The sequence below is a fragment of the Gobius niger genome (assembly GCF_951799975.1).
Source record: "Gobius niger genome assembly, chromosome: 12".
Taxonomy (NCBI): Eukaryota; Metazoa; Chordata; class Actinopteri; order Gobiiformes; family Gobiidae; genus Gobius; species Gobius niger.
The window spans coordinates 28,754,949-28,780,733 of record NC_136863.1 but is presented as its reverse complement, the minus strand read 5'-3'; the positions used below and the strand labels follow the sequence as shown (position 1 = coordinate 28,780,733).

The window sequence follows — 25,785 nt, the reverse complement described above, 5'->3', positions numbered from 1 at the left end:
TTCCATAAGTCCCACCAGAGGGCAGCATTTGTCCACATTTGTTCTCATCGCGGCTCTAAAAACGTTTAATGATGATCTGTACAGTGTGCTCCTGTGTGTGTGGTGGAAACAGAAGTGTGTGCGGGGTAGAGTCGATATGTGCATGTAGATCGTGGCGTGCGTGGTCGGGTCGCGCTATGTGGAACGACAGCTTTAGCAACACCATGAAGCCTGGGTGAATGTAGTGAGTGGTTGGTCGTGGTTGGAGAGCCCGATGCCGCAGAGTTTCCTCTCAGTCTACCGCAGGGCAGCTGTGGCTACAATAGTAGCCTATCACCACCAAGTCGAGAGTCAAGCAACGTTGAGCGTCTGGAAAAGTACTAAATAAAACTAATGCATTATTATTATTATTGAGGAAAAACACATATACATATTAAACACTAGTTTAATTAAACACTAGTTTAATATGTACTTGCTGATGATGATTTAAAGTGGAATGTAAGTTTATTTGTACAGTGCTTTTCACATGGCACAAGTCGCCCAAAGTGCTTCACATAGTCGGAGGATTTTTTCTTCATTCACTCCAAACAGGCCACCATTCATCCCTATTGTACATGTTTTTAATGATAGGGGTAACCGTAGTACCGGGAGGAAAACTATGCAGGGGAAATCATGCAAACTCCACACAGAACGGCCCCGTCTAGGGATCAAACCCGGGACCTTCTAGCTGAGAAGCACAAGTGCTAAGTGCTGCACCACAGCCAATATAATGAGGTTATAAAATATGTAAAATATGTGAAACATGTTGAAGCTCATTTGGAATGACCCGACAGTTGAAACACCTTAATGATGACAACAATACATCACATCCGGAAATAAAGTCAGTCAAAATGATCTAATTACTGACATGGCTTATCCCGTGTGAATGTTCATAAAATCGTATCCGTGCTGAGGTCATTCTGATCCCGTGTGACCTGAGCACAAGATAACATGGATCCAGCTCAATGGCCCACTGACAGTGACAGAGCATATGTGTGGTATCAGACCCCCGGCTATTGCCGCCCAGGGCCGCCCAGCGTCCACAGCAGCAGCACATCTGGGAGCGACCAATCCAAAGAAGAGAGGCAGAGAGCGGGAGGACGAGTGGTGAGAGGGGTGGAGGGAGGGTGTGTGGTTACTAGGCAACCATTGATAACCAAATCCCCGAGCATCCAGTGCACCCCTCCCCTCGCTGCATCCTCACATCGTTGTTGTTGTGCTTTTTTTCTTTACATTCACACCGACTGCAGCCCGTCGCCGACTTGTTAGTTCGTTATCCAATCAGAGCGAACCGCCGGAGTGTATAACCTTTAACGATTAACAAATGACTTCACAACACCTCAGTGCCATCCCGGGCTCAGAGTCTAATAAAATGCTCAAGATGGAAGGCGCGTTGCGGCTGGACTTCAGATTACACAACAGTATTGTTTGGTCTTATTGGTTGGATGAACAAGGCGGGGTCATGGATAACGGCCGCCGGTGCTGCTGAAATGTCACTCTCAATTCTGCAACTGGGAGGACGGTTAATTCCCATTTGATCTTTACGATTTCTCACCGCAGAGTATTCCAGGAAAACCAGCTACTTTATCAGTGTGAGAACAGAGGAGTGTCCAAACTTTTCTTATCGAGGGCCACATAGTATTTAAGTGTTCACAGCATGGAGGGCCACAGATTGGTGCTCAATGCAGTCATTCAACTGGCTGCATTTATGTGAGAGGTAATGTCTGCTCTGTCTCACAAGTAAATGTGTGTCCGTTGAGGTTTTCATCGCGTGGAATGATTAAACTTGCTGTAAAAAGTATCATCTCTGGAGAAGTGCCAAATCAACAAAATGGCCACCAAAAATGAGTGTGAGCGCTTGGCCTCTAGGTTCCCCTGGCTCAGACTAAAGACCTGTCAGTGGCTGCGTTTCCATGGAGACCAAATATCTGATCATGATCTGAATTCTGGATCCTCAGGTTATTGCCGTGTAAATAGCATAATCTGATAAACATGATCTGATATTCATATAATCTGATTTCTTTCTGATCTTTCACACGTGCATAAACTGACCAGGAAAATACAGCAAAGAGGCCAAACCAATGTCACAAAGACAAAGATCTAAAGATTTTATTAAATGATTTTTCTTCTGTACTGGCTCATGTAGAACCCGGAGTTTGGGATTCTCTGATTCCTGAAGAGACTATTGGGTAATCTGATTATTCTGATCATGTAAACGTAGCCAGTGTTACACCAAGGCCTCCTCTCACCAGTTATAATGTAGTTCAGAACATGCACCGAAGGCTCATGTCACCTAATGGGCTCGGCACAAGGGGCACAATTCCTTTCCTACATGGAACTTCGCTTGCCCTCCTCCAGCCAAGCTCCGGGGGATGTTCGTGTGTGAAATGACGCACTTGTTTGCGCAGACATGCACTCGCGGGCGATACAAGAACGTTGAAAAATGTTTTGGCACTTTCGCCTGGCACTACAACCGATCCGGGATTGTTTCATTAACAAACCAACGATCCGAGAAAAGGCTAAAGAGCACTTTCCGCAAGCAACACTATCAGATTAATTTTTTAGCTTATCCGATCTTCTCACACTTTTAGTAATTCATGTAACGATTGTAGAGATGTAAACAAAAAGGCAGCATGGGGAAGCCTGGGGAAGGTTGTTATTACTTCTCCAACATTAATAAGCTGTAGAGAACTTCATTTCCTTCCAAATGCCTTTTTAATGAACAACATTCAATATTTTCCCCCATTTTAAACCATTGTTAATGATATGTATGCATTTAAACCATGTAAAATACCCTCCACTGTCATAGCTCTACAGATCTTATAAGCCAGGCATCCTGTGAGGTACTACTTTGACTTACAAACTTCCCTACATGGGAGACCAATGAAGCAACTCAACTAACTTCGGAACTTGGACAACTGTGGTCATCTCCAAGATACAGATGGTGTAACTTCATTTTGCAGAACAGGGCACATGGATTAAACATGGCTGACGGCTGATTCTCCTGCTGAAAAGTCCAATGGTATTTGGGATTTTTTCGAATGCATAAATATGAAATCTCCCATGATGCTGCAGTTTTCCCAAAGCGTCTACTCCCATCTGAGCGAGGGACATCATCTGAAACCAACCTGCCTCTCACATTTGACAGTGCTGTGCCGAATCAATACAAATCTATGTGTTGCATGTGGGCCAGAGTGTGTACGGCTCCACAGCAGCAGCAGCAGCAGCAGCAGAGAGACGGTAACCAGCCTGGATGGGCCATCAGCTGAATTTTTCACTCTGCTCTCCCCAGCGCAGACGGCGAGAGTGGAGATGGCGTGGGATTTTAACAGCCTCGTGCGGATCTGAACTCACTCTGGGTGCACTCGGGGAGAGGAGACGATAGTTGGTGTATGTTTTCTAAAAAGCCTGAATAAAATGAGGAGAAATTACATTGTTTTTATTTAGTTAGAAAATGTTTAGGCTACTGTAGCCCTTGTATTTCTGCTGAAGGGACAGGTTGAGGTTCTGTTAAATGCAAAACTAGATTGAATTCCCTGCATGTGAGGAGTTAGGGTGTCATCAAGGTTGTAACTCTTTAAACGTCCTATACAGATGGGAACTGAGTCTCCGCCCCTTTATGGGTTTGTCAAACCCTTTCAATGGCAGAAGTTACAAAATGTCTGATCTTTTTCTCATTCTAAAATAACCCAAACCAACTCAACAAACATAACCAGTGTGTTACGACCCAGCTCAGCTAGGGTGAAGGGGAAGTAACAAAACCAAGATGTGAAATGGTAAAACTAAAGTTATGATTTATTTAAAAAGGAATGCAAAGGTAAATTGAACAAAGGTTTCAAAAGGGGTTCCAAAACAAAGTTCAAACTAATAACCAAACAAAGTACAAAAAACAAAACTAGTCTCTAACTAAGTCACAAGGACTACGAGTGTCTTTACAACACATTCAAAAGACACAGAGCAAAGTGGCATGCTGTTCACATCAAATCCCAGCAGCCCTGAACGGCATGTTGGCAGGTCCTTTAAGGGTGTGGCCGTTCAGGTGGGAGCCCAGGGTTGGCCTGACTCTGGGGCGGCGCACCAATCACAGGCTAGGGAAGCAGTAGGACCATTATCCAGTCAGGAACCAGGCTCAGAGACAGTCCACCAATGGCTGTCGAGGACTTCCACAGTCACATTTAAATACAAACAATCAAGGGTCATGTTTGCTGCGAATGGGCCATGACATGCGATCATCTCCAGTTGGGAGTGGTTGAGCAGGTTTTGGTGAACAGCGAGTGATGTTTGTTCGGACAGCGGCCTGTGGAGGTCGGTGAAGCTTCTGGGCGATTGCACTTGTGGAGTCGGTGTCTCTCTGTCACTGATTGGCCTTGTGTTACCGGCGGGCCAGCGAATCAGCTGGATATCGCAAGGAGAGCTTTTCTACTGTGTTTTCGAGGCGTTGCACTCACTAAATTGAACTCCTTCGCAAATCGCGATGGGATTCTCTGAGAACACGCCACGAGAGACTGCCACCACACAGCGCTTGAATGGGGGCGAGGCATTTTGTTTTTGCTCACACTGTGCAGCTGTGGTCTGGGGTTCTGTTTATAAATGTGATGAAGATGTGTTTGACATTAGCACCAAATACCTCTAGCGTGCGCTCTCTTTACATGGCGCGTAAAAACACATGGGTGCCTCAGCATTGATTTTATAGATTTTTATTTTTTTTACATTGGTACAATTTGAAACGTCTCTGTAAGGATAGAACAGTGACTCTCACACACAGGCACACAGGCGAAGACAAAATCATTTAGTTGACGCCCCTTTTTTATGACTAGAACTGTAAAAATGGCCCATGACTATGACATGACTATGACATGACTATGACATGACGAGACGTTTGCGGTGTTAGAAGGGGTCAGACGTTCACACTCAGAGCTTGAGCGCGGAGCCACAGAACAGACTCAAACTGCGTGACAGAGCAGTTACTAATGAACAATCTGGACGACATGATCATTGGACTCTCTGTCAAAAACCTGATGCAACCTGTCAAACTTCCAGAACGTCCAGAATGTAAATTAATTTGTTGAAATACTAATACGTTTCTTTTCAACTCACTGAAAGTCCGAGGTCCTCTGGTGATTCTTGTCCTGTGTGAATCGACATGTTGAAAGTTTAGATGGAGGAGGCTGTTTCAGAGTCAAGGATCAGCTCCCGCTGTTTTATAAGAAGAGCAAAATGCCAGAGAAATGACTCGGATGTTGTCAGTCAAAGCGAGCAACGTCCCAGCATGATGACGACCAGGCTTGTTGCTCTGCGAAAAAGTCTGCAAAACATTAGTTAATGACTGACCACAAGAATTACCCAAGTCCTGGGATCATTTCAGTTCTACCGACGTCCGGTGGTTAAAGTGGAGTTTGGGAGGTGGTGGAACTCTAATCTGGAAGACTCAGAACGCTCGATACATAAAAGGCTGTGTGTGGATTACATGTAGCAAAAGGTGTTTTATATTACTTTTAAATGATTTGTTTCAAAAATAAGAGTAAGATTTCTTTATATGTGCTCTTGTTTGAGATACTTTCAGAAAGATAGAGCAACAGTCAGTCCTCCCCAGGAAATGGCTGATTATTCAGATAAACGTTTGTGCAGTCTTCTGTATTTTAGACAAGAATATGCTGTTCAGCCTTATACAGTCATGAAAATCGGAACTGTCTACATTATGATTTTTATAGCTGCAATTAGACTACTTTTATTTTTAATTCTAATTATTCATTGTTTTGTAATGTACTGTCCAAATCCTGTGTAAGTGTTTCCCTGTGGTCCCTCATGTGCTGTGGGGCCCCAGTCCCTCTGCTGCCCGTGTCAGCTCCGCCCCTGTTTTTATTCCGTCAGTAGCTGCTCATCACGCTGGGCTGTGAGGACGAGGCACAGGCTGTGCTACTTTTAAACCGCGATCAGATCAGAGGAAATACAGAGAGGCCGACATCGTGCCGTGACCCTGCATTGTTCCATCACCTTTTCTCTTCATTATTGTCGTGGACTTTTGGTTACTATTGATCAGAAAACAATGAATTATACAGAACGATGATATACAAAATGCCAGATTTAATAAATGTCATTATCTTTTTATACTCTGTCTCTTGTCCAAATCAGTACAAACCTGTGTCTGCCTGAAGTTATACTGTGGGCGACACTTTTTCCTGCTTTACCTGCAGGATGGCGTTGTGGCAACAACTAGGTTAATTTATTAAGCAGGTTGTATTATTTTACTGCTGCCCAGGGCGCTCGGGTACACTTGGGAAGAGCAGACTTCGTTTATGGATTAGTTTATGTCCGTAAAGTCGATGATTTTATGATAGATGCTGTTTTATTGAGGCGCATTAAACCGACGAGGACGAGGAGTGGCTGCTGCTGATCTGATGATGATTCCTCCATTTTCTCTCTGAAGAGTGGACAAATGAACAATCATCCTTATACGCTCCTCTTTACTTTGTTTATGTGGTGTTGGTGATTGTCAGACGAGGTTTTTTTCGTTTTAATTTTCTTTAAAGGACCAGGCCACAGTTTTTCCACACTGAGATAAGTTCTTACCTGAGCTTAGACGAGTTTATACGTTGTCTGGTCTTTGTGCGTGCTCTCAGTCACGCAAAACGAGCAAAGATGTTGTTTGCATTTGGCCTTTTCCAATGTATTCCTATAGCTCCAAACGTGGGTGAAGTTGGAAGCTACCACGCTCTTCCACGGGCGTGAATCGTCTGAATCGCCTAAGTTCAGGCAAGAGCTTATCTCAGTATGTAAAAACGGTGGCCTGTTCCTTTAACCCCTGCCCACGTCCCTTAGGCGAGACACTGCAGGTGAATAGGGAAAAAATGTATATTAACAGATATCAATTTGAAACTTTTGCTGTAGATTACTGGCATAAATGTGAGAAAAAAATACATGGCAAGTTTTCTGTCATTTTATATTTTCATATAAGAACAAGGTGTTTTATGCCTAAAAATGCCCCAAATTTCCCATCTTTTCTGCGACGAAATCTGAATAATGGATAGAGCTACATTCAAATTCATGGTTTCATTTTATTGATGAATGAGTTGCCAAGACTTTCTCAGAGGGGATGTTGGATTTCTTGTTTAGTTTTAAAATAAGCTGTTTTTTAGTGTAAACATTTGCAAAAATTTAGTTTTCGCCTTATTTTTTTGACATTCAAAACTCAGTAAATGGGGCTAGGGATTAAATAATAAAAAATCCCTCTGAAAAAATCTTCCAAATATTGTTCAGTCCAAGGCTGGAAAATATGAAGTCTTTAGGTCCGACTGACGTGGACATAGTGTCGCCACAATGACAGAAAAATGTGTTTTGAGAAAAAGGCCCTTGAAATTGTGTTCTCCCATATATGGGGAACATTGAATCAGCGCAATATTTAAACATGTTTTTGTGAAGATTAGGCATATTTTCTGTTTCCGGGTGAAAGCTTATATGTTCAGAGACCAATTTGGCCCAAAACCTAAAAACTGAAAAAAAAAAGAGTTTTGCCTGCAGTGTCTCCCCTTAAAAAAACACAATTTTGAGTTTTCATCAACTATGGCAACACCTAAAATGTGACAGCGACCCAAAACAAACCATGATACCTTTTTTTTTTTAACAATTTGTATGTTCTTCCCCCTGGTCTTAAGTGCTATAACAAAGTTGTCAACTGATTCTGTGCCTCAAACATGTGATTATACGATTACGCTGGTTGAAAAGAAGCTGTACTTCCTCCCATTGAAGTACAGCATTAACAGATACACAGACCTCATCAGCGGGTGCCGGTGTACAAAACACCATCTGATTCACAACTGCGAAGGAAAGAAAAAGGGGAGGGTGACCAGACGAGGGAGAGAGAGAGAGAGAGAGAGAGGGAGAGAGAGAGAGAAAGAGAGAAAGAGAGAGGCGGCGCACACTGCCTCAGTACCTGTTAGAGCGCCTCATGGTCGGCTCATTGGATTAGTTCGCGTCACGGAGAGCGCACGTTAATCTGCGAAAGGGGAGAGCGAGCCTCGGCCACACACTCCCCCCCCCTTCCCCTCTCCCTGGCTGCTGTCACTCTTCACGGGGGGAAACAGGGAAAGGCAGCGGAGGACGGAGGAGGCGCTGGGCTGGCTGGAAGGCTTTTGGGAATCTCCCCCCCCGCCCCCTCTCCTTCTCCTCTCCTCACCTCTCCTCTCCTCCTTTCGTTCATAATGGAAGGTACCTGCGGGAGGGTTCGAGTCTGCCTGCTCCTGGCGCTCCTGTGGCCGGGCAAATCCGCGGCATCGCAGTTCCCGACGCAGCTCATGTGAGTGGAATGTAGCGTGTTTTGTTGTTTGTGTTTGGTATTCGGTGCGCAACTTGGCCGGGCTGGCTGCTTGGGGCGGGTTGGCACGTTCACTCACGCGCCGGTGGTTGTAGAGCTGCACACCTCGGGAGAGAGAGAGAGAGGGAGCGCACGCTGGGTGATTAAACAATAGGGTGGAGGTGGTGGAAGGGAGGGAGGGGGGGCGCGGTGACCTGGGTTGCTGCTCGCTCGCCGCCGTGGGGGTGATTCCATGTCGGCTCGTGTCATCAGCTGCGCGCCGCTGCCCGGGGGGGTGAAGAGAGCGCGGAGGGGATGGGAGCACGGGGCGCACCTTGCTCGTCCAGGAGGAGGTGACGCGCTGCGATGTGCGCGTGGGAACTTGTGGGGGAAGACTGGGTAGTGTGACAGTTTTCTTACACCAGGGGCGGACTGGGACTTCAAAACGGCCCTGGACTCTGACCAGTGTGGCCCAAAGGAGCGTAAATGCGCACAGCACAAATACATATTGACATTACCCCAATCTAAAAGCTCCTGAAGTGGAGAGCAACAGTGTAACGCCTCATTTGAAAGCTAAGACCTACGAGACTGATAGCAACTTTTTTGTCATGATTTTGTTGTTTTTTTCATTACTTTTGTGGCTTTGTCATTGTGTTTTATCACTTTTTTGTTGCTTTTTTCATTGCTTTGTCGCTGTGTTTTTGTCTCTTTTTTGTTGTTGTTTTTTTTGTCATGTTCTTGTTGGTTTTGTCACGTTTATGCCACGTTTTTCTCACATTTTTGTCACATTTTTTGTTGCTTTTGCGGCACAATTTTGTCCCGTGTTCATCCTCGTTTTCGTTTTTTCTGTTTTGCTTTTAGAGCTTTTAGATTTGGGCAAAGCTCGGTTAAGGCGTAACATTATAGAGATTAAGGAAAACATTGAGAGGCCAAACCAGTGGCCCTAAAGAGCCAGTGGCCCTTCTGTGCTCTTCCAGAATGGACATATGGCCAGTCCGCCCCTGTCTTACACCCTTGGCCATTCTGATGTTCAGTTTGTAAATGTCTTTGGTTAAAGGCACTATACCTGATTTTTTTCCCCCGCCCCTTTTTATTTATTTATTTTTTAAGAGGAAGCCATGGAATTCGAATGTAGTATTGGTACAAACTCCTTCCTAACTTTCCTGAACATATTTGCAGAATCCCAATTGGTCACAGGGGCTATTCTATGAGCACGTTTCACAATTGGCAGGGCCACTGCTTTCACAGACATGCAAGAAAACTCGCCTGTACATTTATGACATGGATACAAATGCTTTACAATTAGGTGCACCGTGTTTTTTTTAAATATTTGATTATCACACAAAAACAAATCAAGTGCGATAATGAGAGAGAGACTAACTATTTGCAGAGGTAGATCATGCAAGGAGACACATGCAGAGGGAGACAATTACGTGTTAGTCAGAGACCAAGCCCCCCCCCCCTGTATGAGGCTATACTCTAAAACCTAACTGAATTAATATGTGGTTCTGGCTTAAAGTGACACTCCGCAAGTGGAAATGTTTCACACATTTAAAAGTGTATTTGAGGTCCTGGGCCTGTGATTGGCCTGCATTTTGGAAACTCATCCCTCCCCTTTTTGCAATCTTACAGACACAGATCACTTTAAATTAAACTGACGTGTACCACTTTGAATGCTTAAAGCGATCGTCTGTAAGTTTGCCAAGTGACGAGAGATGAGTTTCCTAAAATGTATGAATTGATCGGTCTGGCTCTTTTGTTTAAAGTGGTAGTCTGTAAGTTTGCTAAGTACGTCCGTCTCCATATTGTTACGTTTGTCTTGTCACCCGTCATTGTCTGTCCTTGCTTATTATCTGTTTATTATAAAATAAGTATCAAAAGGCAAGACCTGGTGGTATATCGCTTAAAGCATTTTCTATATTTGACCAGTGGTACTTTTACTCAAGTAGTGACTTCAGGTACTTTGACCGTCAGCCAGTGTCGGTAAACTTGAATATTAGTATTTTTTGATCTGAAGTCTATGGCAGTGGTTCTCAAACTGTGGGTCTGTGAGGTCTCTCTTGTGAAGGCATGTTTTACATCCAGTTTGGACAGAATTGAGTGCAAGATGTCGACTTTGGGTCATTCTTAGACAATTGTTGGTCTTGATGAGAGCTTGATATACGCCTGGTGGTACTTGGAGGCTCAGATATTTTATGATGGTGGGAAAAGACTGAGGGCCACTTGTCAATGGGAAAAATGAACCAGAATAAGAGGCGGCTGTTGAGCTTCATATGCTGTTCCTGCTCCTATCACTGCTGACTTTATCACTCAAAGCATTCAGGCCATTATATCCTCCACCGTCCAGCCGATGACCACAGCAGCAGAACCAGTGCTTTCGCTCGGGATCATTTCTCTCTTTCACTTGGAGGGACAGGGTGGTGAAAAATCTGTCATGAGCTATTTTTGTCCGTCATGAATTAATCTCTCATTCTTGCATCTTTAAAATAAATGTTTATAGCCCATACAGATGCTGCATATGAGTTGGTAGCATGTGAGATGGCAGGATAAATGGAGCTAAACAGAAATGTGCAAAAATCTCAAAGGAGGAGGATTTATTCAGAGCATCATCTGCTCGTCAATATCAGGGCTCATATTTCACTAATACTCACGTAAATTGGAGCTTATTGTTTGCGTTCTCTCGATTCGAATGCAATGTTAAAGAAATAGTGGGTGAACGGTACAATATTTAGCAGTTGACATCGTGAGTCTTTGAAGCTGCACTGCACGCCCGCCTGGTCTGTGCTCCTACCTCCACTAGGGATGGGAACTGATTGGATTTTATTTATCAATGCCATCAATAATTGTACCCATCCATTCCATTCATTATCGATTCCCTCATCGATGCCTGACTTGTCTGTGTGTTGAGGAAAAGCACGGAATGAATGTGCTTTCGATAAACTATCAAAAAAGACACATTGTTAGTTTTCCCACGAAAAAACACTTATTAAATAAAGCCAGTTTCCAAATAGACTGTGGCTCCTGCTGGAACTCAGCCTGCCTGGCATCCTCTAAATTATAAAATGGTAACATTTGTACTAACTTTTCAACAAGTGTCTAAAATATAGCGCTCAAAGTTGTTAAGTTAGTTCGAGCCCTGTTGCAGTTTCCAGGGAGAGTTTTCGTTTCACATAGTGGTTTATTTCAACATTTCTAGATGATTTTCTGCGCGATCAGCCCCTGTAACATTCAAAAAACATTGAGAACATGTTACGCTGTACACGGTTGAATTATAAAACAGACAAAGTGGAACATGCAGTGTGGACTAAAGCTGGGCTAACGCTGTGATATTTTCAGGCCGATTTTGAACATGTCGACTGTGACTGACTCTAGAGACAAGTCGGCCGTCCTGAAACATCACGCTCGTGGGTCAGAAAACTCTTCCACGGTGCGATTTTCAGTCATAGCTCTATTGTGAGCAGCTAATCTCCGCTCAAAGTTTGGTTTCCACATAGCTAATGTTTCTAGAGCTCATAAAAAGTGGATTTGAGCGAACTGGGAGTGGTCTACATGCAAACAAACGGCGATCCGGGTCATACCGGAAATCACACCCATAATTCACTTAAGGCTCATGGGGTGTGGGTATAAGGCAAAAACATTGTGCAATAGACACCTGGCATTCGAGATTACCACTTTAAAACTCTTGTCAAAATGAGAGAAAAACAGAAAAAAGTGAGTGTATCAGTAGGTCCAAAAAAGTAGGCGCAGGTCCTCTTCAGAGATCAGGTATAAAACTGGATAAAAAGAGGATCTGAGGCACTCTGACTTACAATTTCAAGTCCTTTATTGAATGGACATGCCGACACGTTTCGACTTAGAGATGGTCTTCCTCAGGGCATATGTTTAAAAAAGAGGCACTGATTGGGTGGTCATGTGACCATCTTCCACACACTATTTACAAATATTTACAACATATATTAAGTACAATTATTTACAAACATACCTTGGCTTGTGGAGAAAGTGAAGCATAGTGTATGTTAGACAAGTAGGAAAACACACGATGACTGCTGAAGTTCAAAAACACAAGCTGGACAAAAGAGAACTCACACACATGTGTCATTCAGAGCACTGAATAAATGCCCTTTGACATTGAGAAAAATAGAAAAGGGACAAAATAATAATAATAATGCATTGGTTTCATATAGCGTCTATGTGGACACTCACAGACACTTTACATTGCACTATTTGTTCACTCCATACTCGGTGGTGGAAAGCTACTACTATAGCCACAGCTGCCCTGGGGTAGACTGACTGAAGCGAGGCAACCAGTCTGCACCATCAGCCCCTCCGACCCCCACCAACCACTCACTACATTCGCCAGGCTTCCTGGTGTTCCTAAATGGTCTCACATCCAAGCACTGTCCAGGCCCTTCCTGCTTAGCTTCCAAGGTCTGACGGGATTGGGCAGTGCAAAGGCAGTACTTCCCAGCAGAAACCACAGATACATTAATAGTAGTTTGGAGTTTGGATTTTGTGTCCTGATTGCATATTTGTGTTTGAAAGAATGCGAGGAACTCTTCTCTTTGTGAGTCCAACATAGAAACAGCCACATCTTGTCAAAATGACTCAAATAAAAGGGAACTTGACTTGATGAACTTGTGCTTCCATGACCTCTGTGCAGCTTCTCTCTCGGAGCCCTTACCCACCTGCATGTTTAGACTCCTCAGTAATACATCCTTTTTGGCTCCTCTCTCCTCAGCCCGCCTGTGTAATCGTGCATAATCACCGTGCGGCGCCGCTGCCCGACGCGCCGCTGCCGCACGCGCACATCGGGCCGCCTCGTTAGCTTGTTTTCTCGCAAGCGCATCTGTCTTTTTCGGCGTTCGCTCGCGGGGTGCTTGCGATTGTGTTCGCCTGCTCTTTCCGGTGTCGGGGAGAACAATGTAGGCCAATGTCTGACCCACTTGTGCATGTGCGTACGCGCGTGCACGTGCGTGTGCGGGCTCTTAATTATCCCGCGCGCGCTATACCGGCGGCCGCGCTAATCAAAGCCGGTGTGGAAAGGCCGGGGAAAGGATAGTTTTCTGCTTCCTCAGCGCGACAGCGGTTTAGACGTAATTAAAGGGGCTGTATAACTGCTATTTATCTTTAAGAGTCGATGTTATGCTTTGTTCGGGCTTCTAAAACTGCTTTGGACACCTTCGCCTTGGTAATTATAGTCAAAATAATGTATAGAAATAAGGAAAAAAAACTCTTGGGCTCTTACTGAAAACATTTCCTTTCTCCTGCCCACTTCCCCTAACTCGTACTGTGAAAGAGTGAGTCAGGGAGTGCGAGACATCGTTTTCACACATGAATGGCCACCGCGGAGTCCACACAACCACACCACAGTGAGAGTCTTTGAGATGTGCTGGACAAGGCTTCGCGCAGTGGTCACACTCTCCCATCCTCAGTGCAAGAATTTGGTGCAGACGCTTATTGAAACAACGCCACAGCCTCAAAGCAAAAGGCGTCAAACCAAATGACGGAGCAGGTGATTTTTTTTTTTTTGTCTTCATGTTGGACAATGTCGGGATTTGTTTGGGGATATTTTCTTCGTGCATGTTTCTTACGGACAATACCCTCCTATCGACCCACAAGCGAGGGTTCTCCACTGTCGGTAAAAGCATATTAGGTTTCATTATGTTTCCTTTTCCTTTACAGAAAGCTATACGACTTATACCTATGCTTATAATTGTTCAAACGATAATCTCCAAATACACATGGAGCTGAAGCTGTTTGTGTGTTGAATGTGGGGCTGCACTCTGGTGTACTTTAATCCGACTACTTTTTACAGTAATGAGTAATCTAACACATTATCATTTTCTAGCCAGTCATTAGATTAAAGCTACAATTTTGTAATTTTCCATTGTAAAAAAGATACACCGACGAGGAAGTGTTAGCCTATCGAGCTTCAGACACTACGTCCAATTAAGAAACATTCCGAGTTACAGAGAAAGTCCCACCAGGAGATGTTCACAGCTAATGCAGGAGGAGGCGGGTTTTGTCATGTCAGGATCTGAGGTAGGACATGCGTCATTTCTGTTTGCAGTGATTTAGTGAGAGCATGAGGTGGACAGCAGCGCGATGAAGTGAAAGACTCACATAAGACTCATAGACATATTAGTAATAGACGGTCATTACTCACTCCTCCCCGTATGACAAAATAACTACGTTTAAGGGGGAAATCAAGGCAGATTTACAGACTCCCCCTCCCCAGCTCTGACAAAGCCTGTCCCTAAAAAGGGCATAAGGGCGGGATCTTCACTGTATGCTAACAGTCCGGCCCTCAGCAGTATTATCTTAGGAATATCTAGCTGTACAAAGTTGAATCAAATTAGGCACCAGACTCTAAAGTTGTTTTTAACATGTCTAAAGTGCAATGCATTCCAATGGGGGACTAGCTGCAATAGGCAGGTACTACAGCAATGGCGGAGAAATGGCGGCCCCTAGTGTCCGTCACAAAGCAGAACAGCTAGTGGCCATTGGAAAGACTCCATCAATAGCAGTAATGTAGTGCCCTCGAGTGGTCAGATACCCAAACTACCGCCACTCAACTCCACACTTAACCATAAAGTAACGAGTAATCCAATTTAGTTACTTTCAAAACCAAGTAATCAGGTTACTTTTTAAAGGAGTAATCAGTCGTCACTGCGGGTGTAGCGTTAAACATAGTAGTGTTAAACATCACTGCTGACACTTCTCTCCTTTGCTCAAGGTGAGTGTACGGAGAGGTTTAGGAAAGGCCCCCGGAGTTTGCTGGTTTATTTGTTTGGGACAGTGCTTGTTAGAGAACACACATGGGTCTCATGCATGCAAACACACCACTCCGGATTGTTGCCATGGGCTCAATTCCATCCGTCGTCCCCCATGTGCACCGTCAAACAGTACCTGAAGGAAACTTAGGCAGACATGGGGAGAACATGCAAACTCCACACAGAAAGACTCCGTCCAGGTGGGAATCGAACCCGAGCTATAAAGCATGAGCGCTAACCACTGTACTACCGTGCCGCCCCAAGTTGGTTGTTTAGAGGCGTCGCTCGTCTAGATGCATTGCTTGTTTAGAACAATGTCCGCTAGCTGCTCTGCTTTATGCCCACGAAACTAGGGGCCGCCATTGCTGTAGTGCCTCAATATCACCGCTAGTTCCCCATTGAAAAGCATTGGAGTTTAGACACCTTAAAAACAACTTTAACGCCTGGTTTCAATTTTTTTAACACTAGACTAGGCTAGATATTCCTCCTGAGATAACGCTGGGTTAGTCAAGAAGAATTTGACAAATCTCGTACTTAATGGGGGTCGGACTGTTAGCATTGGAGCAGCGCGAGCTACACGTCACGCAAGGGCCGAGTCTACAGTGAAGATCCCGCCCTTATGTCCTTTTTAGGGACTCGCTTCGTCAGAGCTGGGGAGGGGGAGTCTGTAAATCCGCCATGACTTCCCCCAAGGCCGTGGTCATTATGGTAAACGGGGAGGAGTGAGCAGAAGCTGTCCATTTATATATACAGTCTATTGTTTAGAAGCGTGGCTTGTTTAGAGGCGTGGCTTGTTTAGAAGCGTACTCATACAAAATGTCAGCAGAGGGAGCTACTCTCTCTACCTGTAAATGGTGAAAAGTTTCAAGTTTCAAGTTTAATGGTTTTGTATAGCCCAATATCACAACAGAAGTCGCCTCAAAGGGCTGCAACAAACATCAAGGCAATAAAACACAGCAATAAATATGACAATTAAAAGTTCAGGTGAATCCAGGCAAATATAATGTCCAAAGGTAGCGATGAGCGGCGTGGGCGTCCCCCGTCCTTAGACTCTCCAGTACGGCAAGGAAAAACTCAAAAACCCGGCAGGAGAAAAGAGAAACCTTGGGGAGAACCACAGAAGGAGAGATCCACTCCCATGGACGGACAGGCTATAGAGACCCAGGGCCGGGAAAAAAGCTGCCATAAAGAATGCTCAGTGCTCTCGTTGTATTTTATTGGCGCTGTATTGAGCCGGGGAAATTCCTGGCTCCACAGGGGACTCTACTGTACATGTTTTTTGAGTGGTAAAGGAAACATCACATGGCGGGAGTATATAGGATTTAATCTTTTCTGATTTAGCCCAATCCTTCCCATAAGGCCAATGGTAAATCTATGCTCATTTTGTAATCACTATACACGTATAATCCTGGCCGGCTCTTGTTCAGCAGCAGTGGGCGGAGTGTAAATGGCGCTAGGTGAGGCGTCCTCTCCATATGTCAGAGTTAATCAATGTGAACGCGGATCATCGTCTGCAGACTGGGTCAGGGTGTGTTAGCCCCCAGCCACATAATGACAAAGTGGACAGGCGTTTTCAAATGTCAGGATATGGAGGCCAATTAGAGGCGCCATTTTAGTCTGCTTTAAGTCCCGGTTTAGTGTGGGTTTAGTCGTGTTTTGACACAATTTAATGGAATGAATTATGCACAGTCTTGGAACCATTTTGGTGGAGGTGGTACGAGACATTACAGAAATAGTTGTTTGGGAGATTGGCAAATTACAATATCGAGTTTGCCTAAAATATCAAGAAATGTGGACAAAAATTGAGAAAATTGAGGAAAATATGAGAAAAAAATAAGGAGGAAATGTGGAAAACATTTTGGGGAAAGAAGTGGGGGAAAATAGGAAAGAATATGGAAGAAATGTGGAGAAATATGTGGGAAAAACTATGGGAAAAAATTGGAAAAATTTTGAAAGATTTAGGAGAAAAGTGGGAAAAATGTTGGGGGAAAAGTGGAAAAAATATCTGGGAAAAAAACAAATAAATGAAGAAAAAAGTGGAAACATTTTGGGGAAAGAAGTGGGGAAAAATGGGAACAAATATGGAAGAAATGTGGGGAAATATGTGGGAAAAACTATAGAAAAAAATGGGGAAAATTATGAAAAATGTAGGGGATAAAGTAGAAAAATATCTGGGGAAAAAGGAATGAATAAAAAAAAAAAAGTCGAAACATTTTGGGGAAAGAAGTGGGGAAAATGGGAAAGAATATGGATGAAATGGAGGGAAATATGCGGAAAAATTATGTAAAACAATTGGGGGAAATTATGAAAAATATCTGGGGGAAAAAAGGAATGGATAAAGAAAAAAGTGGAAACATTTTGGGGAAAGTGGGGGAAATGGGAAAGAATATGGATGAAATGTGGGGAAGCATGTGGGAAAAACTATGGAAAAAAATATGGGAAAATTATGAAAAATTTAGGAGAAAAGTAGGAAAAATGTAGGGCAAAAAGTGGGAAAATATCTGGGGGGAAAAAAGGCATAAATGAAGAAAATAAAAGTGGAAACATTTTGGGGAAAGAAGTGGGGGAAAATGGGAACAAATATGGAAGAAATGTGGGGAAATATGAGGAACAACTATGGAAAAACTTGCTTGAAATTATGAAAAATGTAGGGGAAAATGTAGAAAAATATCTGGGGGGAAAACGGAATGATAAAGGAAAAAAGTGGAAACATTTTGGGGAAAGAAATGGGGGAAAATGGGAACAAATATGGAAGAAATGTGGGGAAATATGAGGAACAACTATGGAAAAACTTGGTTGAAATTATGAAAAATGTAGGGGAAAATGTAGAAAATATCTGGGGGGGAAAACGGAATGAATAAAGAAAATAAAGTGGAAACATTTTGGGGAACGAAGTGGGGGGAAATGGGAAGGGATATGGAAGAAATGTGGGGAAATATGAGGAACAACTATGGAAAAACTTGAAATTATGAAAAATGTAGGGGAAAAGTGGGGAAAATGTGTGGGTGGGGAGTGGAAAAATATCTGGGGAAAAAGTGTGGGGGGGGATATGGAAAAAAAATGGGTAAAAAAAATATTGGGGTAAAAATAAGTATCTGTTTTGAGCAACAAAGCAATATTCTGATGGTTTCTCATTGTAATCAAGTATTACATTTTTGTAACATTGCCATATTTAAGACTGTTACTGAATATTGCCACTTTTCTCTCACACGGTGCATCCCTAATCTTCCACATCAGCCCCTCTGCTACATTGTATACTCAGACTTCACAGAGCATTAAGTGTGAGGGTTGGTACATAAATCTCTATAATCACACTGTAATCACTCTGGGATAAATTGGAGAGAAAGCCGAGCGAGGCCATTGGAACACAGGCCGTGCATCTTCCAATTCATAAACGCTAAATCCATGCTGACATTTGTGCGCGGCCAGTTGACAGGCAGCGTTTATGTTTCATTTCTTATGTTTATGTTTATTATGCTAATTTGGTTTGCGTGAGGCCGGACGGTTTCAAAATGGTGAAGATTCCTACAAGGCCTGGGACGCACCACAGGAATTACAAACGTTTGGTGGTTTGAAAACGTGATACAAAGGACAGTTTTCTACACTGAATATTCTCACACTTGTATGAAGCTGTTCTGATAAAGGCGAGACATGATGCCGGCCCACACACCAGCACCGCCATATCGGCTCTGCCCCGGGCCAGCCCCAGTGACCGGCGCCTGGGACCACAGCGGGGCCGCGCTGTGAGGCGTGAAATGAAGGAAGTGCGCGTTGCTGACTGCTGTCTCACGTCTGATCTGACCAGCCCAAAAGAGCGTCGGCCAACTGGGAAAACGCCCGGTGGCCAGTCCAGCTGTGGATGGAAGTGACCGGGGAGAAGCCCCACAGTGGTTGGCTCACTCTCCTATTTATATATCGCCTTTCATAGACAAAGTCACAAAGAGCTTTACGTGAGACAATCGTACATTCACTTCACACTCGCCGGTGTTCAGTTTCCCCTGGGGGAACCACCATGCATTCACACTCACATCATTCATCCTGGCCTATTGCACATGTTTTTGAAGCCTATACGCAGACACGGGGAGAACATGCAAACTCCACACAGAAAAGCTCCGTCCAGGTGGGAATCGAACCTGGGACCTTTTAGCTGTGAAGCACGAGCACTAACCAGTTTGCTACCGTGCCGTTAACCAGTGTCGGGCAAGTTACTTTAAAACTGTAATGGGTAACACTTTACATTACGGGCTGGTAAGTCCGTGGTTCTTACAGTGGTTATTACTAGTAACGACAGTGGTAATTATTGTGGTACTTCTTGGTACTTATTGTGGTACTTAAAGTGGTACTTACAGTGGTAACTCTAGGTTAATGTGGTACTACAAGTGGTAATTACTAGTAATTAGGATTAGGGTTAGGGAGACACAGAGTTACCACTGTCTCTCTCATTACTAAGAGATACAGTGGTAATGCTCTTGGTAATGAAGGTTGTACTTCTATTTACTTTGGTACTTTAAGTGATTGTTTCTAGTAGTTACAGTGATACATCTATGGTACTTATTGGTAATTCAAGGATACTACAGCAGCAATTCATAGGTAGTAAATGTGGTACTTCTACAAACAGAAGTCATTTCTTGGATTGTGTGACTATAAAACAACATAAATCAGCATTAGAGAAAACAAGAAGTACAACCTTCATTACTAAGAGTTACCACTGTATCTAGAAGTACATACCTGGTAATTCTCACTATAGTATCCTTTAAGTACCACAATAAGCACCTAGAAGTACCACTATTATTACTAGTATTTACCACTGTAAGTACCACCATAAGTTCTATAAGTACCACTGTAAGTACCACGATAAATACCTAGAATTACCACTGTATCACTGTAAGTACCACCGTAAGTACCACAATAAGTATCTAGAATTACCTCTGTAAGTACCAAGGACTTACCGGCCCGTAATGTAAAGTGTTACCCTGTAATGTATTCTGTATTAGTAGTTACAGCCATAAAAAAATAAATATATGTTTGTATTATATATTCCTGTTTCAAAAATGTGGCTGAGTTACACTGCTTTGAGTTGGCAAATTATAAACTGAAAATAGTAGTAAAGCCACCGAGCAAAACTGCGGTCAGAGATTTATTTTCCTTCACTGTCCCCCATCCACCACAGTCCGTTATTTGGGGGGAGTTTGGCTTTTTCTCATTCATAATGAAATGCACTTGTAGCTGGAGTTACTTGGTTGTAATTACTAATATATTCCCGTATTTTGTGCAGCTGATATGCTATATTAAGGCGAGACACTGCAGGTGAATAGGGAAAAAATGTATGTTAACAGATATTAATTTGAAACTGTTGCTGTCAATCACTGGCATAGATGTGAGAAAAAAATGCATTGCAAGTTTTCTGTCTTTTTATATTTTCATATAAGAACAAGGTGTTTTATGCCTGAAAATGCCCCAAATTTCCCATCTTTTCGGCAACGAGATCTGAATAATGGATAGAGCTACATTCAAATTTATGGTCTCATTTTATTGATAAATGAGTTACCAAGACTTTTTCAGAGGGGATTTTGGATTTCTTGTTTAGTTTTAAAATAAGCTGTTTTTTAGTGCAAACTTTTTCTAAAAATTTAACTCAATAAATGGGGCTTAGGGATTAAATAATAAAAAATCCCTCTAAAAAAATCTTCCAAATATTGTTCAGTCCAAGGATGGAAAATGTGAAGTATTTAGGTCCGACTGACGTGGACATAGTGTCGCCACAATGACAGAAAAATGTGTTTTGAGAAAAAGGCCCTTGAAATTGCATTCTCCCATATAAGTCTATGGGGGAACATTGAATCAGCGCAATATTTAAACATGTTATTGTGAAGATTAGGCATATTTTCTGTTTCCGTGTGAAAGCTTGTATGTTCAGAGACCAATTTGGCTAAAACCTGAAAACTGAAAAAAATGAGTTTTGCCTGTAGTGATATTTTTGATGTAGACGCTCTGCCTGCAAGTGTTCACTTTGACTCATGAGGCATTTTATTCTGAAAAGTGCCCGGGTGACAATAGAGTTTTATGTCTTATTAGTTGTGTTTGTCAGTGCTATTGCAATTCACACGGAGCAGAACCATTTCAAATGAGTTACCAATATTTCTCGAACATGATTGGGCCATTCTTCTCCCTGTGTCTGGGTGGGTTTCCTCTGGGGCCTCCCCATTTACCCAAAACGTGCACAAATTTATGATATCATACGCCAAGTTATGAGTCCTTACCTGGAAGAGCTCAGTTCATGACTTACCACTCACATCCTGTATTACCTGTGTAGTGAGACGCAGTGCTTGATGTTCTTTGCTATATCCCTTTGTGGCTAGCCTGTTACTAGCGATGTCTTGTTTTTTAATAGCGGATTGATTATTTTATTAATGAATTTAATACTTCAAAATAATGGTCCACCTCAGCCTGGAATAGATGTAAACACAGTCCTTCCTAAAGTCTGGAGCGTCGAGGCCCCCTTATCAATACAGAGATCCCATCAGGATCAATAATAATAATTCAATCTATTCAAAAGTATTTGTCATGTTTACAACTTCAGCATACAATTAACAATAACTGTAGTCTAAATACTTTACAGTTAAGTACATTTTAACAAATACATATACAGTAGATTTCATTTTGAAATATGATGTATACCAGATTTTGTATACCAGTAGACACAAAATCAGATCTCAGCATCATTAAAGGGGCTGGATGCAAGTTCGCCATTTTATACTCACTACTGCCACCTCAGGCCATATGTGTAACTGCACCTTCTATATTAAGCTCGTGCATGACGGCAATTCGGGCCGAAGTGACACATTTTGAGTGACTGTACAGGATTTTAGAGGCAGTTGTGGTGAACAGGTCTGGGCTCATTCTACACATTAGGACATGGTTGGAACATGTAGGGGGAGGAAAATACATCATTTTAACATTTTTAAACTCCTAATAGTCCCTTTAAACTCTAACGTGAGTAAAGACAGTATTAATCCACTCAGTCTTACTGTGGATCCTCTGGAACACTGCCCCGAGATGCTCACTGACGGTCAGCACCAGCTGCTGCCATTCAGGCCAGCGTAACCAGCCTGGTTGGCCCTCTCATCACGAGGGGCTTCTGACCTGCTCTTTGTCTGACCCGGAGGCAGACACAGGCAGAAAGGCCGTACCCAGCCCAGAATAGAACCTTCTGGCTGGAAGGCGAGAGCATCACCGCCGCAGCACTGTGTCGCCCATTGCTCTCTGACCCTCCATCTTCTTCCAGTTCTGCTACAATCTGCCTCCGCCCCCAAATCCACCGCAGCAGCAGCACCACCATCTTCCTCAGCCACTCTATTACCATCCTCTTCTCCTCCAGCAGAGTGCAGGCCTTAGGTTGATCCAAATGTACTGATTGAAATGCCATTACCTTCATATTGCCTTACCATTACCTTCTAATATTGCTCAGGCTTGCTCCGCCGTTTAGCATAGACTGAACCGAGCAACCAATTAAGCGCAATCGCACGTACACACCCGGCAGTCGAAAATCAATCTGGCCTGGAGGTGAAAATTGCGCCCGTGTTGCATCTGCAGAGGTAATGCACTGGCGCGGGCCGGCTCCGGCAGACTAGCTCCTCATCTATTTGTCGCCGTTTGCGCGCGGGCCCAGATTTATGCCAGGAGCAGTAGATCTCCCCCAAAGCAAACCCCCTGGAGACGCGCTCTCTGTGCAGGCAGAAGCCCGAGCACTTTCAGCACACACACGCCACGCACGCTCCACTATTGACTTAACCTGGGCCTGTAAAGATATACCTTACAGGCAGTGGTGAAGCTGCAGGGGGGTGTGGGTGTTACGGTGAGGATGGACGAGGCAATCATACAAATATATATAAGTGTTTTAATCTAGTTAATTATGGCCTTTGTAATTCATTAATCGCATTTAAGCATCATTTATTTTTAGAGGTGTATTTCAGACGCTTCTTTGTATTTTCCTGCATTTGAACTGATCGGAAGTGGAGATGTGAGACCTGTGCGAACATTTCAAACACTTTTTGGAGAATGATCTTTTTAAATAGGTTTATGTAGGCGCTTATCTGTGTTTGACAGTCAAATTGTTTTTGGCTTTAAAGGGACTATGCAGAGTTCAAAGCCACACCGCGTAGGATTTCCACTTATAAATAAAATTGAAATACGAGCATATGTTTCATGATAGATCATTTCATCTTTACCGGGAGTCTCCATGGAGATGTGACTAAATTCAGTGGAATTTGAGATTAAAATAGGTTATAGGTCCTCATTAGTTAGTTAGTCAGTTAATTTATTTTCTTTGGTCATTATGAACATTTAAATCACATGACACATGTTTTCCAAAGATCTTAGACATTATACAATAAGAAACCACATACATTAAGAATTTAATCTAAATGATGCCTGACCGAAAGGGGTTTAGGCTGAAGCCAAGACTTATTCTGCCTAACCCCTTTTACAACTGTGACTCTGTGTCCAAAGATGACACATTATACACTTTCTTTAATACCAACAATGGAAACACTTAAGCACAAAACTTAAACTTCAACAATCAATTATGCTATGTATCCCCGATCGACTTCTTTTCTAACGGTCTTCATTCAAGTGTTCTATACTTCTCTATCATGTTTAACTTATACATTTTCTTAAATGCTTTAATAGTTTTGGAGCCCTTAAGTTGAATAGATAAACCGTTTCATAGATCAACGCCTTTAACTGATAAACACCTCCTCTTAGTATTACTGAGCGCCATAGGTTTTTGTAGCAGATCAGTTCCTCTAAGGTTGTATATAGATTCTCTAGTTTGAAACATCGTAAACACTGAGGGAGCATGAGATTGTGAGCTTTGTACATCACAACTGCTGTGTAAACATCAACAAGATCATGCAATTGAAAGATATTTAGTCTAATAAAAAGTGGATTTGTTGGAGCCAAGTATTCTGCATGGCTGATCACTCTAACTGCTTTCTTTTGTAATAAAAATATAGGTTGTATATTAGTTTTCATTCAAATCCATTCTTTGATTATTCACTGCAGTTATAACATTTTTCTGTGTTGAGCTGGTCAACAGGAGCATGTTTTGCACTGATGGCAACAGTATTGTCCACAATGTAATGCAGTGTGCCTTTAAAAATGTTAAAAACTAAGTATTTTCCTCCCCCTAAATGTTCCAACAATGTCCTAATGTGTAGAATGAGCTCAGACCTGTTCACCACAACTGCCTCTAAAATCCAGCACTGTCACTCAAAAAGGTGTTACTTCGGGTCTGAATTGCCGTCACAATTGCTTCATATAGAAGGTGCAGTTACACGTATGACCAGAGGTGGCAGTAGAGAGTATAAAATGGCCAACTTGCATCTAGCCCCTTTAAGTGTTGTTTGTGCCTAAGCAGCGTCTGCAGGTGTCGAAAGTCAAGTGCGATTCATTTTGATTAATATTTTTAATCGCACTAAACCTTATGTGATTAATTAATCGTAATTAATCGAATAAAGTCCCGGACCTAAGATATACTCTTTGTCCCTCTCATTGGAAACAGATCTGTTGTGAAGTTGTTTCTGTGATAATGTCTGCCTCCTCCACACTCAAAATGCTGGCACACTCTGGTAAAAGTTGTTGGGGGATTAATTCATGACGTTTCACGGAATTTCATCGTCCTGACACCTTCACCAAACTGACTCTGATCCAAACTGACGGGCACGTTTGCCAGTTTTAATCCTTCAACTGCTACGTGTTCGCTTCGCTACGTGTGTGTGACATGTGTTTAAATGATTATAATGACCAAAGAAATAAACTACTACTACTACTACTCTACTAACAGATAAACAGAGACTGTTGTTTTTTCTGACTCAAATAAACCTCTCATCATGACCTTTTTTTAACGATCCAGTACTTAGTATTTAATGGAGAGTTTGAGCCTTTTTTTTTGGCCAAGTCATTCAGTATCTCTGGTATCTGTTTGACGTTTTTGGAAAACAATATGAGGCTGATGGATAAATTATAATGGAAAGTTAAATTTGAATGGTTGCAATTGTAAAAAACCACAAAGGATGCAGTTTTTTGTATGTTCCACGCAAATAACAAAATGTTTCATCTCACCAGACATGTCACAGACGTATAGAACTGGAATTCTGTATTTCAGATCTTTACAAGCATGTTCTGAAGATGAGAAGATTAGGTCAAACCATGTTCCCTTTGTGAGAGAAGCGGCACTCTGAATTTGGCACAAATGTTGCCGAGGACATTGTGTTCCTGAAAAGCCCATTAGATCCAAAATCACAGTTGCCAGGAAATTACACACATGTTGAATTTGCAGAGGGTTCCCAGTAATACCTTTACTAACTAGGCTATAACTGCAACCCAGTCTTCACATGGCGCTGTAGTCTACACCGGCTAATATGTCGATAAAGGCATCAGAATAAATATGTAATTCACAAATATGCAATGTGATTCAAAATGCCATAAAAGAAACATCTAAATATTCATTAAAATTGTCCCACACGGTCCCAAACATGACGCGCCAGAGACCGCCTACAAAGCAGCAGTGATGTGATCCAGTCTTTTAAATGAACAAACTTCGGTGAATTAAACGAAGCCTTTGCCTCAAAGCTTTTTTGTTATACATGCCTTTCAGTCATGTGACTTTTGTTGTTGTGGCGGCCTTTTTGAATACCGAAGTAG

At 42.8% G+C, this 25,785-nt stretch overlaps 1 protein-coding gene across 1 annotated transcript in view; it reads left to right on the top strand.

Annotated features, from left to right (window-relative positions):
• The first annotated feature begins 8,158 nt into the window (after nt 1–8,158).
• The window catches only part of LOC306971526 (voltage-dependent calcium channel subunit alpha-2/delta-1), a 225,059-nt gene continuing 207,432 nt past the window's right edge, over nt 8,159–25,785 (top strand). Inside the window, exon 1 of the mRNA XM_079567840.1 lies at nt 8,159–8,311. Within this exon, the coding sequence (XP_079423966.1) occupies nt 8,217–8,311 (95 nt within the window). The 5' untranslated portion in view covers nt 8,159–8,216. The remainder of the gene's footprint in view (nt 8,312–25,785) is intronic.